Genomic DNA, 14,207 nt, shown 5'->3' with positions numbered 1-14,207 from the left:
TTCTGCACGTCACGAACAAGGGACGTAAAATGACGAGAAAAATTCATACGCGACAAAGGTTGTAACAGCTTTCTAATGCTTGCGTATCGCTTCACTCAGCCATTCCTATCCACGCTTGCGAGCGAGCTCATCGTGTTAACGAGCTGAGTTTACGGAGCATCTAAGCACTAAATCCACAAGCTGGCACAAAAATGACATATGTACCAGCAAGAAAGCGCGTGATTAAGTATGTCAGAGAAGAATGCCTAATGAGTGTTTCAAATGCGTACAGCAGTAAGGCTTTTATAAAATTTATTTGCTCATCACCGGACCAACCGTGGAGCAGTGGGAGACCCAACTGATAAGCTCGAGCCCTGAAGACCAGCATCGCCTGGTGAGCAGGGCCAAGCTATCAGCTCAAGCCCACGGCATCCTGGACTAGGGACGCCGCCCACCTCGGACGATTTTACCGTCGGCTCATTTCAACTAATAAAGTTTATTCCTCCTCCTGCTGCCTTTAGCGTGAATATGAGAAGCCTTACAAACTGTACTTGAACGTGGCGCTTGCCTTTGCTTTTGACATGTGTCGCTATTCTTATATATATATATATATATATATATATTCCCTGATGTATGCCAATCCGAGCAAATCGTACATCGAACCCAGCGAAGCTGTATCAGCAATTTCTGATGCTAGAAAGCTCTACAGGTCTGCTTTTTCTACCTGCCATGAATCTATTTTCCAGTTTCTTTCAAACGCTTCACTGCATACTGTGGAATTGCCCTTAGCGATACCTAAGTCACTTAATACTCTTCGCTATATCCAATTTTAGTACTTCTTACTCCGCGTTGCACGCATGTTTGCTGTCCGGCTGAAGGCCCATGGGGCCTGCTACGACTGTTATTTTTTGTTCTTGCTGTTTAATACCTCCACACCGATAGGAACGTAGGCTACCATAAGAGCCGGCTGTCCCTACAAACTGTGGCTGAGAAATACACATGTCACAAACACAAAAATACTGAGTCTACAAAAAAATTTAATTCTAAACCAGAAATAAAAAAAAAACGAACCTAGAAAGGTGACCCATATGCACCCGCGTTAAGTAAGAGTCACATGTGCACTGCGCATGAAGCACTGCTACACGGATAATACACAAATGTCTTTTTTTTTTTCGAGTAATCCAGGCATGAAATAAACACTAAATTCATAAACAGTTATTTCAAACGTGCAATTAAAATCATAATTATGATATTGCCGTCTACAAGCAAACCTCTCTTGCGATGGCGTAATTATGTTTAGCTGGGTTTGACGACGGACCAAGTTCTATAGAAATGGAAAATTCACATCTCTCCAAGTGGCTTCACTCCTCGCGAAGTTGGAGTCGCTGTTGGAAATGTGTGCAGTCTATGAGCAAGTGCTTTACAGAGGCTCCACAAGTTCTCTACAAAGGTGGGGCGGAACAGAAGGTGTAGCTTGAGGTTGCCTTTTTTTTCACTCGTTTCACAAAAACCGGCTGCTTTGTTGGCTGGTCATAGGGACGGTCCAACAAATACTTCGGCTACGCGTTTCCGCCTACACCCTGGTCATCATTCTACTTCTAAGCTACTACATAGGCTGCGTTGTCGGCTGTGCAATGGCTCACATTGGATACCGACAACGCCCTAACTGGCCCGCATTGCCGTCCTTCACCGCACGAGGACCGTTGTCGTAGCCCAGCGAATAGCTCCGCCGTAAAACTTATTCGGACGCACCACGGTAAGTGCTATAGAAGTGTCACAGTAACGAACTATCGGCAGAAATTCAAGCGCAAGCAATACCGAAACTATACGAATGCACTGTTCCGTTTCCAGGATATCTTGCATTTGTAACAGCTCAACATGTCAGAATCCTCAAACGTCAATGTGGAACTACTGCATTGCTTAAAAACGGGCTAGAGAGCGATTACATGTCGAACTTTCGCGTGATTCACGTAGCCGGAGTTCTTATCACCCACTTCCTGTTCTCGTTTAAATTTGCGACGTCCCTCAGACTGTGTATAGACGTTTTGTAGTCGTTGTTTTGTTAGGAAGGGTAACACTAGTATGTGCGACTGTGTCGGGAGCAGGTTAGTGACCGCTGAAGACCTCGCGCGCCCGTGTTCCCGTTACATCGTCCAGTGCCGCCCCCTTTTCGGAGAGCGTTGACTTACCGAGCTCGTCCGCAAGCATGTTTACATTGCTATCGGAGAAATCAGCTTTGCTAACAACGCACACCGCAGTACCTTGAGACGCTTTGTCCAACCACAGCTGTCATGTTACATGGGTGCGAGGTGAGCGCTCCCTAGGGACACGGGATGAGACAAGGAGTTAGCGCTTACCTTGTACCATCCTCCCATTAGTTTTGTCGATTTGCACTATGTGCCATACTTGCTATGGCCTGTAGTACAGTAACAACCGACTAACCCAGCAACAAGTGTTACTGAGTTGCAATAGTGTTCTCTCCAAAGAAAAGTCCCACCAGCGGATACCTTTAATAAGTGTCTCTAGGCGCACGCGCGCGCGCACGCGCACACGCACGCACACACGCACGTATACGCACGCACACGCACACACACACGCACACACACACACACGCACACACACACACACACACACGCACGCACGCACACGCACACACACACACGCACACACACACACACACACACGTATTTGTTAATGTGGTCGTCAACGCCTTCTTTCTAGTTTTTTTTTTCGCAGCGCAACCTACCGTCGCTTGAGGTAGAAGTGTGATACGGTGCAATGGATATATTCGGAGTGCATATTCGGACGGTAGCCTCGAGAACGCGCAGTCACTGGTGTGAGGGGGGTCCCGCCAGGACAATGTAGTTGCTAACGTGAGGGGCCTCGTCGCGTTATGTGCAGCCACAAAAATCAGGCAGCCCGTCATTATAGAGCAGTTGTTTGTAAAGCCGGGTGATGTACCGATGCACAAATATATTTGTTTCTTCCTGACATTGCGTAACCTTACTTAAGCTACCTACGACAGTAATAAATCGAAAACTATCCAAAGCAAAAGCTACCAACACAGACACGGCTGCAACCATGGGGCTCACGGTCATGAAGTCAGTATTTTTTTTTTTCTACAGCTACGCGCCTCCCGAATGGTAAGAGACGCACAGCGGCGCGTTCTCCAACTGCTGCTGTTGCACCGTTAGTGTAGTGTTGCTCGAATGGTGATGGGTCCCGTGACTACAGTAACTTGCTCTAGAATAACTTGGGCAGCGTTTCTTGCGCTATAGTGTGCACCCTACTTTGATATCAAGGTAGAAAAAATGTGTATATTTTACAACGACGCTCTGAACTGCTGGTGCGGTTTTCAGTATCACGTAAGTTGCTATACACTCTCGCTGCACCACGTCGCAGTGCTACCATTGCAGCACGAGCCTTAAAACCACCTACTTCTAAGTTTATTTTGAAATAAATTTTAGTTAAACGGGGACGGGCAACTTGCTTACCAAGCGGCAACCACGCTTTAAAGGATGAGTCGAGAAGAAACATCCTCGCAACGGGTAAACGCCTCATTTCTAAAATCCGTTTTCAATAAAATTAGATCACCCGGGCATTTAAAGCCGGCGAATCGTGTAGTTGTACCAGGGGACGTTCTCAGAAAGTAAAACGAGAGAAGAATTAATGGCGACAAGTGAGAAGAATGCAGTGAAGACGAAGCTTTAGCTCGGGCCCAACTCCGATGCGGCCTATTCAAATAGATGTAAAACGCAAAAACACTTTTCTGAAATAATCGCTTGATCAATTTTAATGAAATTTTCTGCATTTGAGAGAGAAAGATAAATTCTAGTGTCTGCTGAAGCGGAATTTTGATTTAGGACCTGAATTTTATTGAAGAAATGTTCAAACATTCGAAAGCTCGAAAAAAATAGAAGCACGAATTTTACAAATTAATAGCTCTCCATCAAGCACAGATATAGCAGTTCTGTCAACGGCATCCATTAGATCATTAAAAGCGGACAAATTTGATTGGTCAATATATATATATATATATATTACGTGAATTTGTTCGTTGAATACAAGGATTTTCTAAAAGTTGCATTCAGGCATTATTGAATTTTTGAGAATCATGTGTGACATATCAATTTCTTCCACTTTATATGTACTATGACATGCAATTCATGGAATTGTGGTACCATTTTTCATTGCTGAGTTACGGAGTCGTAAACTTGATAGTTTCTTTTTCTGAATATTTGCGATTTTGGCAATTTTCAGTAAGGAATCGACAGCCTAAATAAAGAATTCGAAACCAAGAGTCACTAGATTTCAAGCTTTTCTTTTAAATGCAACAAACCTCGTCAAGTTTGGTGTAGTCGTTGCCGAAAAAAACGAGTTCTCCTTTTACATATATTTAGATAGGAGCACCCGAGCTGAAGCTTCCGCTTAAGCGGGGACATGCCGAGAATTTACATTCCGCATGTATATACATTTTGTTTTTTTTCCAAAGAACACACGCATTTTGCTTAATCGTGTACATTTAGCGATAACAGCGAGAACAGGTGACGAGCTCAGTGCACAATTTTTTCAAGATCTGTGCTATATATTTTCTTTGTTTCTTTTCTGTACAGTTATTTGATGTTATTGCGTGGGTCACGCTCTGCGACAAGGCGATTTTATCAGTTCTTTTTTTCTCACAAGGCGTATTGTTGGGCGCAATCAGTACCAAAGGAAACACCCAACATTGCGTCTTATTGCGGATGCAGATTGCGTAAATACGCTCACTTGTATTATTATTTATCATCTAATTTCTATAGCAATAAATTTTATCTGATAATCAGAAAAGAGCGCAATTCGCAATAAAGTCCAAAGAATAAGCTAAGCGTGATAAGTTTTGTTGCTCATGTTTGCAATATTAGCATGTTTTGCATGCATCTCGCCGTGTTATGCAACAGCCTCGTTCAGTGTAGCTGGGTCCACTTTCTATTGATGAATTATGGATCGCCCACCCACTCCCCATATAAAGTCACGTCATGGCTCTTTAGGCACGAGCATAAATAAGTAAATACAACAGCCGATGTCGTGATACATGTGGAAGGAAGAATGTATAGCTTAAATTTACGTTCAGCAGCGATGGGACATGATATCTGTATTTACGGAGTGCTTGTTTCGGAGGCGACTTGTTTCGAAATTGGCTCGGTGAATCAAAGAAAGCCGCTACGTTTGACGATCCTCTCAGAGCGTTGCAAAACTGGTGGGAGCGCACGCTTCGATGTCGTAAACGGCGTTCTGAAATGACAGGAATCGAATGTTAAGCAGCCGCTTCATGTTTAGTGCCTCGACCGAGAAGGGAAGCAGCCAAGAAGCCACACAAAGCCAAGCAGTGAAGAACCGACACTACGTCGTTTCACGCCCTCTTGGCTTTGACGGCAATAACTTCTGTTTAAAATCAGAAATCACAAATACAAAGACCCTTGCACGGCAGTGTCAAAAGGTCGCTCCTACATTGAACCAAGTGACCATGTTAGTATTATATACATACATATATGAGCGACAGTGCTTTAGCAGTGTTGATTGGATGGAATGAAGAGATTTTACGTACATCGCCAAGCAGTGATATGTTTTTCAGTAATACAAACGGAGCGATTTAGTTATTTATGTTCGTCTGTTATCTCAGGAGTTAGATAGCAGAGATGCAATATAGGCAGAGTGGCCCGTGGTCAGAGTGTTTTGCCTCCTAAACAAAAACAAAGTTCATTGCACCCTGGAGCTTGAATGATGGGATTGTTCATCAATATTTGTGCTATAAACGAACGAGAGGATTTCCAAATTTAATCGTATCCGATCATAGCACCCGACGTGCAACATGCCTCTGAGTGCGACAGCGAATGCGAGTGTTTTGCCTCCTTTACGAAAACGGTGTTGATTATGTATTCTACATTGAATGATTGGACGCCGTCAAGAAGTAATAAGAACCTTTAGTGAACGAATGGATTTTAAACTATAACCGCACCTGAAGGTTGTGCAGGCATGCAATGGGTCTCTAGTTGTCACCACTTACGCAATGTGAAATTCAAGTAGGTGGTGGGTACTATTGAGACATTTATATTAGGGGGATATTGCTTTCCAACAAATTTCTGTGCGCAGACGCGGCGCTTAAGTTGTTTCGCGGCATTTCATTCAGTTTTCAATCACGGCTGTTAGTGGAGGACGATATTGCATAGGATTTTGTCTAAACATGACCTGCTCATAAGGAAAAAAAATGTATCTCGAAAGGTAAAGGTTGCATTGCTCGCCGGGTGGTATTGCTGGATGTTAAGAGCTGCAGTTATGAACCTTTGCGCGCAAAGATATCTATTGACTTGCAGAAAACCAGGAGGTCTTCCATAATAAGATCTCCATGAAAAGTATATCTAATAAAAATAAAGTACTTATTTCGTCGATTGCGTCCTAAAATATGGACGAGCATGTTTAAAAATAATATACTTATGCATAAGAACCCCAATTCGTAAAGCCTGTCTACGATAACACCTCCCTCTACACCGATTGCCGTGAAAACGGGGGGATCACTGTCGAAGCAAGCAGCCTTGAAAACGTTTCAGGAAAATAATCTTTGAGAATGTTATTAGTCTCCATAAATTTAGTGACGATGTCCATAATGAGTTAGGCTGCTAATAGAAAAAAAAAGAAAGGCGATGGTTGAGTAATCACCAGATACATCAATGTTGTTAAAGCAGGGAAGCCACTGAAAAGCATGATGTGTCTACGACCAAAACAGCAGTGCAGGTTATACTCAGCGGTTGGCTGCCTTCTGGCACGATGAATAAATACATGGTATCAAAGAGAGAAATTGCGGCAAGAGGAATCCAAGAACCCGTGCCATAAGCAGCTCAGTATCAATCCTCGCCGACGTTTACCTGTATCAAAATTTCCATTCGCGATTCAACGTTACTTGACTTAAGCATACTCGCACTCACGAGTGCACAACCGCAGTGTTTCTCGTAGAAATAGAAGAAGGTCGCTGTGAACACTCACCGTTTCCGCTTTGCCGTTCTGCACCGGCGTAACCGGACATGTCACCAGGTTCAGGGCTGCCGTCGCAGCCGACGCAGTGGCGTGGCCTCTGTTTGTCATCCAAGAGGAGGTAGTAGTCTTGCTCTCTCCACCCGAACCCGCAGTGGACGTCGTCGGCTCAGCCACTTTGCACGGCGTGGACCCAGCACTTGAAGACGTGTGCGACGGCGAACCGCTGTTGGATGGTTGTAGATGGAGACGCCAGCTGGGCGCCTTCGCGGGTGAACCGTCGGACCGGGCATGACCTTCGTTTTTCGGGCGAGACAGACTGCTGCGTCTGCTGTCGTGAAACAGGACACCCGTGGTCCGGACTTCGGGGACGATGCCCGCCGGTGCCGACGCCGAGCTCGTCGTTGAAGATTCGCCCGGTTTGCCTGTCAGGGACGCGACGCAGCTGCGTCGTCTGGAGTGGAGGTCGGCGGACGCCATGTGGCTCGGAGCACCGGAGGCGTCACTACGAATGTCGAAGGTCGACAATTGCGAGGACTCGCGGGCTCGTCAGAAGCGCACTGTTGCAGTTCGTGCGCAACCACTTCCTATTTGTGCAGGAGAGTGAGTAACGTATACAGTCGCCCCACTCGGTTTTCCTTGCGGCAGTTTACTTGGGGGGTCACTTGTGGTCCAGGGCGTGAATGACGGTACCCTATAATCCTTGCTTTGCCACAGAGTAAGGTTATTTTCTCAACAAACTTGACGGCGCCTTTGCTGTGCTGTGAAGAATTGTAACGTGATCGAACGCGATGAGTTCGATCCAGTTTTGGGACTATTTAATGCCATGAAATGCAATCCCAGAAATGCAGTTAACAGGTTCAGCGAGTAGAACTTGGAGAGCCTTCGCGCAATCTTTTTAGGCCGCTTCACATTTCAGCGATGCTTATCGATAACTTCAGATGCAACTAAATCCTTCGAAAGCTGTTCAGACCATGCCACATAAATTCAGCGATGGGCGGTTTCTTTCAATTGAAGAAATTCGACAGAGACCACTAGTATTTTACGCATAGTGCTTATTTTCCAAATACGGACAGTATCTAGTTGTTCACGTTTGCAAAAACAAATGTTATCGTCACCAAACGTCAATGTTAATGATTGTCCGTGTCGTCAAGTAGCAGGCGTCGGGGAAACTCCAAGCACGTAGTAGCACAATTGCTGTCCGTTCGTAGGGGTCACTTTTTGTAATCGTTAGAGCAGGCAGTAAAAACTCCAAACCTGATTTTGTGTCGTCGATTTTCTTACTTCCCTCGCGGATGTCGTTGGACAGGAAACAAAACAGGAAGAAAAATGCTAGCCACTTCTTACGACAGTTGTACAGAACGTGAGCGCATCAGCAGGGGACGTGTCTCCGGGGATAAGTACTCCAAGCAATTTATCTCTCATACAAACTCTAGTCACGAAGTCACTCCAGCGAGGTGTCCGTACTGCCAGTCGCTAATTGGCCTTCCGGAGAAGCTTGCCAAACCGTGCCTCGCTTACGCAGGAAAACTGTAATTGCTTGCAATCGATGGCTCGGCAGAGGCAAACACTGCGTCGTCTGCAATCCGCGAACAAAATGACGCAGAGACGCCGACGTTCACTCAGGCTTCAATTAACGCAACCCGTAATAAATACAGGTAACCAGACTGTGTAGACGAACAGTGAATCCAGCTGCTGCTTGTTGAATACTCCTCAGAATACACTTCTTTTTTTTCCTGAAGAGACAGTCACTTCAAGATCAGCTGCAGATCTTCCAGCCGTCAACGGGAGATCTTCTGTCACACAAAACGAAGTCCTCTCAAGGGAAACCAAAGTCAGCTGTCTGCACGCTGCCACTGTGTCAAATTTGCTGTGAAGCAGACGATCTTATCCACGCTCAAGCAGAGGAGTGCGCTTCAGGATAGCAGAGACACTGCCGAGTGAAATCCAGACAATAGTTTCTGTTTTTCCAGATTGAAGTCTTAGCAGACGACACACACAAACAAAAAAGAGCAGACGTGTAAGTTTCGCACGAATGCGATGAGCACGAAAGTAAACAATGGGACCACTAGAGTGAGCGTTGTCGTCTTCGGCGAAAGCGACCGACAGCGTGAGTCTGCCTCCGTGGCGGCGTAGTACAACCCAGTCTCTCAACCTCTCCGGCGCGCTCTCCCCCTTGAGGCGAAGCAGGCTGCGCGCTGCTTTGTAAAGCGCCGCTCGTTGGCGACTGAGGCCTTCGATCTGGTCTCGGGACCAGAGTTACCGTCGCAAGTGCGGCACGCTTACGGCCGCCGCCGCGGTGAGGCGCTCGCTACCCAAGCTCTCGTCAATGCCTTCTCGCAACTGCCCCCTGTCTCTCCTGCTGTCTTTTTTATTCTTTCTTTTTTTTTGTCTCTCTCTCTCTCTCTCTCTCTCCGTTTGTATGACGCCTTTGAAGCAAGCACGCCGCCAGTAGCTTTGGGTAGAAATGAAAACACCGCGAAAAGGCGATGGAAGAGTGATTTAACCTGTTGTTGCCTCCTTCTATTTATTGCTTTTTTTATGTCTGCTTAAAACGGTGTTGTAAAGCACAACGCCACTAGGCAAAAAAAAAAAAATAAAGATGAAAAAGAATGATATGTGAGAGGGTTTTCCTTAAGCCTGTCAGTTGTGACGTCGTCGCAGCAAGTACTGAAAATCTTAAAAATTGTAGATAGAGGTCCTTTTGGGCGTCTGGGTACACACCGGTTTGTGTTCTGATACATCTTGCATTTGCGTATGTTACGCTTACACTGTTCGCGGAATTCCTCAGTGGCAGTTTCTGTTGCATAGAACTATAGGATGGTTTAGTTTATTCTTAGAAATAAAGAAAAGGAAAAGCTGACTAAACCAAAAATTTTATAGCTTTCTTTTACAGTGCTTTCTTGCTTTGGCGTCTGCTGGTATGCCGAGAATGCAGCCGCATATACCAGATTCTTCGATGCGATCTTTGGAATTTATTGTTCTAGAAAATGAAAAACAAACAAAAAACAACAATTTTAATTCTGGGGGCGTTTTGTACCCTTTTTGACGCTTTTAATGCCTGAATAATTGTGTGTTTTGATAAGGCGTCATGATATCAAAGAAATGTAAAAACAACATCACTGCAGTGGTAAAAAGAAAACAAAACAGAGTGTGTGCTCTTTGGAAACGGTGTTTAACAAACAGGTACCGCTGTACAGCGCTTAAACTACGTTTCTGAAGTCGAAGAATCGATATAGTTTTTCCAGAATCAGAATCAGTTTATTCATGACAAATATGAAGATAATTACATGATAAGTACATATACAGAAGGAGGTCCCTTAGTTGGAAACTGAAATAGGACCTCCCGTTCATGATGACAAAAATGAATAATACAACACTGGCAACATGTGAAAATTACGATAATAAAAATTTTAGGCGGCAAGGCATTATTATGCAAAAAAGGAGCAGTTGAATGCATTAAACAATAATAAGGCTTCGGATTATTCAATAACAGGGAAGACTACATAGGGAGATTTTTTTCAAAAGAAAGTAAGAAGAATATGTGGAAGACAAATATAAAAACAGTGTGGAAGTTAAAAACGCAACACATACTACACTCAGAAAGGAACGTGCTTAAGTTCTCTATGAAATCTGTAAGCTTTGAGCAATTTTAAAGGGAATGGTGATGTGTTCCAGAGAGATAAAGCTGAAAAGTGTAATGACTGCTTGCCGTATTTGGTGGGAACGCGGGGTAAAACAAAGTTCATATTGTCTGCAAATCTAGTATTGTTTACATTAATAAGGGATGTCTTTGGTATGACGGTTACTGAAATATTATTGTATAATGCCCTAAAAATAATAGTGGCCAGGTTTTATTCTACAAGGTCAGTCACATTCAAATTATGTGCATGTAATAACTGATTTGCGTTAATGCTACTAGGTGAAAATGTTATTCGGTGAATAGCTTGATTCTGAATGACTTGCAACGAAGTTATGTGACTGTTATAAGTGTTTCCCCATGATTCGATGTTATAGCTAATGTGAGAATGAACAAACGAATAATAAAGCGACATAAGAGTAAAAAATGAGAATTATGGTGCTGCTTCGATTAGAACGCGTGTTCCACAGGCCATTTTCTTTTTTACGTTAGCTATGTGAAGGTGAAATTTAAGGTGGCGATCAAATTCCACACCTAAATAGGCGCAATAATCTTGTTTTATTGCATGTTTAGTTTTAATCTTGATCGCCCTTATTTTCTGTGATTCATTCCATGGGGCTAATGGACAAGTGTCATCAGCTCCGTAATAGAACGCTTACACCTGTGCCCCGAATGCACTCGCTAATATCGCCAAAAAGAAACGAGTAATATTAACCTTCCAACTGGCAAGATCAGAAAGGCTGGGGCTAGTATATTTATTGCTTTATTTCTTCATTATATTTCTCACATACACACCAGCTGAAATATTGAAGAGTTTGTCTGAAAATCAAGCCAGATACAGTAGGTTAAAGATATTGTTGACCAGCTAACTGGAGGTCAGCGTACGGTCAAAAACTGGTGTTTGACACTGGCTTTGCCAAGCTTAATGCGTGTTCTTGAGCTGTACCTCTATGGGGATAAAAAGTAACAGCTTGCTTAAAGAAAAGAAAAAAATCGCACTGGTGAGAATACGACCACCATGCGCGCTAAGAAGGGAATGACGAAGTACTCGAGTTTTGTCATCAAAACATCTGCTTCTGGTGCTCACGGTCGACATTTTTTTAAATGCCACTGTTGAGTACGAACATAACCAGATGTAAATTAAGAGGCAGAAGCCAATGTTTGTATTTGTGTCGTTTTCGCAGATTTTTTTTAGGTCAACAATGTTATTGAGCTACCAATTAAAGGCTTAATACATTCTATCACCCGTTTCACTGTGTATTCATTTACTTGAAAACAGAGAAACACACACTGAGTGAGGTAACTTTCCTCCTCCTTCTCTTCCGACTCGCACGAAATGTGACAACATTTGTGCCAAAGGCATGTGTAGCCCGTCTATAAATTTCGATGTGCACGTACCTGGTTGCTACGTTGTGTTATGCTATGTTATGTTAGGTATTGTGTTGCTGATGGCGAGCTATCCGGTTTGATTTGTGGTGGTAACGACTACGTTCCAGGCTATGAGGCGTACAAAAATGCATGCGCCATTCTACTCTGTAAAAGTGGATGACCAGCGACGCTGGTTAGTACACGACGAAGAGGTGACACAGGATTGTTAAGAAAGCTATGAACACATTTATTTATTTACGTTCGCGTGGATGGACTGATATATATATATATATATATATATATATATATATATATATATATATATATATATAGCCTCGGCTGTCATTACGAGAGAGATGGGCCACTGCATGTTTTTCCTTGCTTAGAACAGTAGCCATTTCTGATTATAATAGCTTTTGCTCGCACACATGTAAACTTTACGGAAGATTAGCCATAAAAAAATCCACTGTAAAATCGTGCTTATAATGACTTGCTTTCGCGTTGGGGAAACACACTTTGCCAAAATATGGTCACATTCCTAGCTACAGCAGCAGTTATAGCTCCTTTGTGAGTTTGGGGTGTTAAAGGCAACCAAAGGATTGGATTGGTCAAATAGTTCACCTGAATGCAATTTTATTGGCGTTCTCCCAAGTATACTATTTGGTCATCTGATTAAAATGAGGCCAGACCCTGAAAAGAGTCACTTCTTTTTCTTGTTGTTGAAATCACGAATAAGAGTCGCCGCTTCACACTAAAATCTAATCGTTGATAGCGGTAGCAAAGTGAAGAAAGATTCATGAAAGGGAAAAATGTCTTTCACCTGAACGTAGCTCAAAGCTACGAAGGAAACCTATACGACTTTTGCAGCAAGAAAGCTTCGCCGTTCAATTGCACGACTGGAACCTCAACTACGCGAAGTAACCTTTCTACTATTTTGGGCTGTACAAGTTGCAAAAAAGATTCATTTGCTATTTAAATTAACAAGCGTGGTGTAACACACGAACAGGCAAACACGAACAGATCTCACTGTATCACCACGATAGCTCACTGTCACGAAGAGCGCCGGCGGCGGGAAGCGATCGCTTCGTGCTGCCTCTCGATCCACCGCTTCTCGAAAAGGGGAGCTCACGTGACCGCTAACAGAAGCGGCGCGCGGTAAAGCAGCACGCACAAAGTCACCCAGCCAGCTCTGCTCGCCCTAAGCCATTGCACCCACCGTAGATCACCTCGAAGAAACTGCGCGTGGGCCGGGATCGTACTCAGCCGCGTGGATAGCCATGCGCCGAGGTGGTAGGGTTAGAGAAGAAGACGCGCGCTCGCCTCCACTCCCCCCCACCCTCCCCCTTTGCACATGCTTGACCACGTGACCTTCAACATTGGTTTCGCGGGAATATTGCACGCATCAAGCACCCCATCCCCCTAGGCTCATCCCTGCACATTTTCCCTCACGCCCACAACATAGGACGTGCGGGGCCTGATAGGATCTTCATTATTGCACTTGCGACTTAATACGCAAAATAGCGGCGACTATGACATCGATGCTGAAGGCTACAGCGAAAATTTGCCTGGAGTGTACATATATTTCCGAGCGCAATAAAATCTACAACTTAATAATTCCAGCGCCCTCGCACCTGTAGGCGTTTATTATTTCCCCTGTATAGCTTTCTTCCCCTCTCTATGATTGTTAGTGCGGCGAAGAGATATTCTAAGGCACAGACTAAACTTGCGACCGTAGGCTACCGTAGACCGCCCGAGGCCCTTGAGATATTATATTCGCATTTGCTCGATGCTAAACTTTGTTAAGAAAAGCGTGTATATTTCAGTACGGAATTAGGTGATGTACATGTTAGGAGTGTTTCTAAATAGGCCTTATTAATGCAATCGGATGTCACTGCACGCAGATATTCGAAATATTATGGCATATGACAAACCATGCGATAAAGAAGCTACTTTCTCCTCAATATTACCACAAAAATTGCTGTATGCGCAAACAACGCATTTTAGTTTCCCATGCAGGACATCATATACCATATTCAAGTATCACATCTTATGCTGATATATACTTTCAAAATGAACTTGTACCCCGTGGCAATGAAGCGAGAAAAAGAATAGAGAATAGGAGCATGCTTTTTTTAAACCACACCACTTTAACAAGAAAAGCAATATTGGTTATCAAATGTGATTGCCGTAAAAACCAGAAGCAATATTCTACAGA

At 43.9% G+C, this 14,207-nt stretch overlaps 1 protein-coding gene and 1 long non-coding RNA gene across 2 annotated transcripts in view; one reads left to right on the top strand and one right to left on the bottom strand.

Moving 5' to 3' along the window:
* The window catches only part of LOC126529215 (uncharacterized), a 233,015-nt gene extending 223,094 nt beyond the window's left edge, over nucleotides 1–9,921 (bottom strand). The window contains exon 1 of the mRNA XM_050176814.3: nucleotides 6,997–9,921. Within this exon, the coding sequence (XP_050032771.1) occupies nucleotides 6,997–7,464 (468 nt within the window). The 5' untranslated portion in view covers nucleotides 7,465–9,921. The remainder of the gene's footprint in view (nucleotides 1–6,996) is intronic.
* LOC126529216 (uncharacterized) overlaps nucleotides 1–14,207 on the top strand; it is a 530,839-nt gene that overhangs the window by 183,241 nt on the left and 333,391 nt on the right. The gene's annotated exons all lie outside the window — the stretch shown is intronic.

This window comes from Dermacentor andersoni, chromosome 8, assembly GCF_023375885.2.
Source record: "Dermacentor andersoni chromosome 8, qqDerAnde1_hic_scaffold, whole genome shotgun sequence".
In the NCBI taxonomy this organism is placed as follows: domain Eukaryota; kingdom Metazoa; phylum Arthropoda; class Arachnida; order Ixodida; family Ixodidae; genus Dermacentor; species Dermacentor andersoni.
Note: the sequence above shows the minus strand (reverse complement) of the source record. Positions and strands in the feature narration are given on the sequence as shown.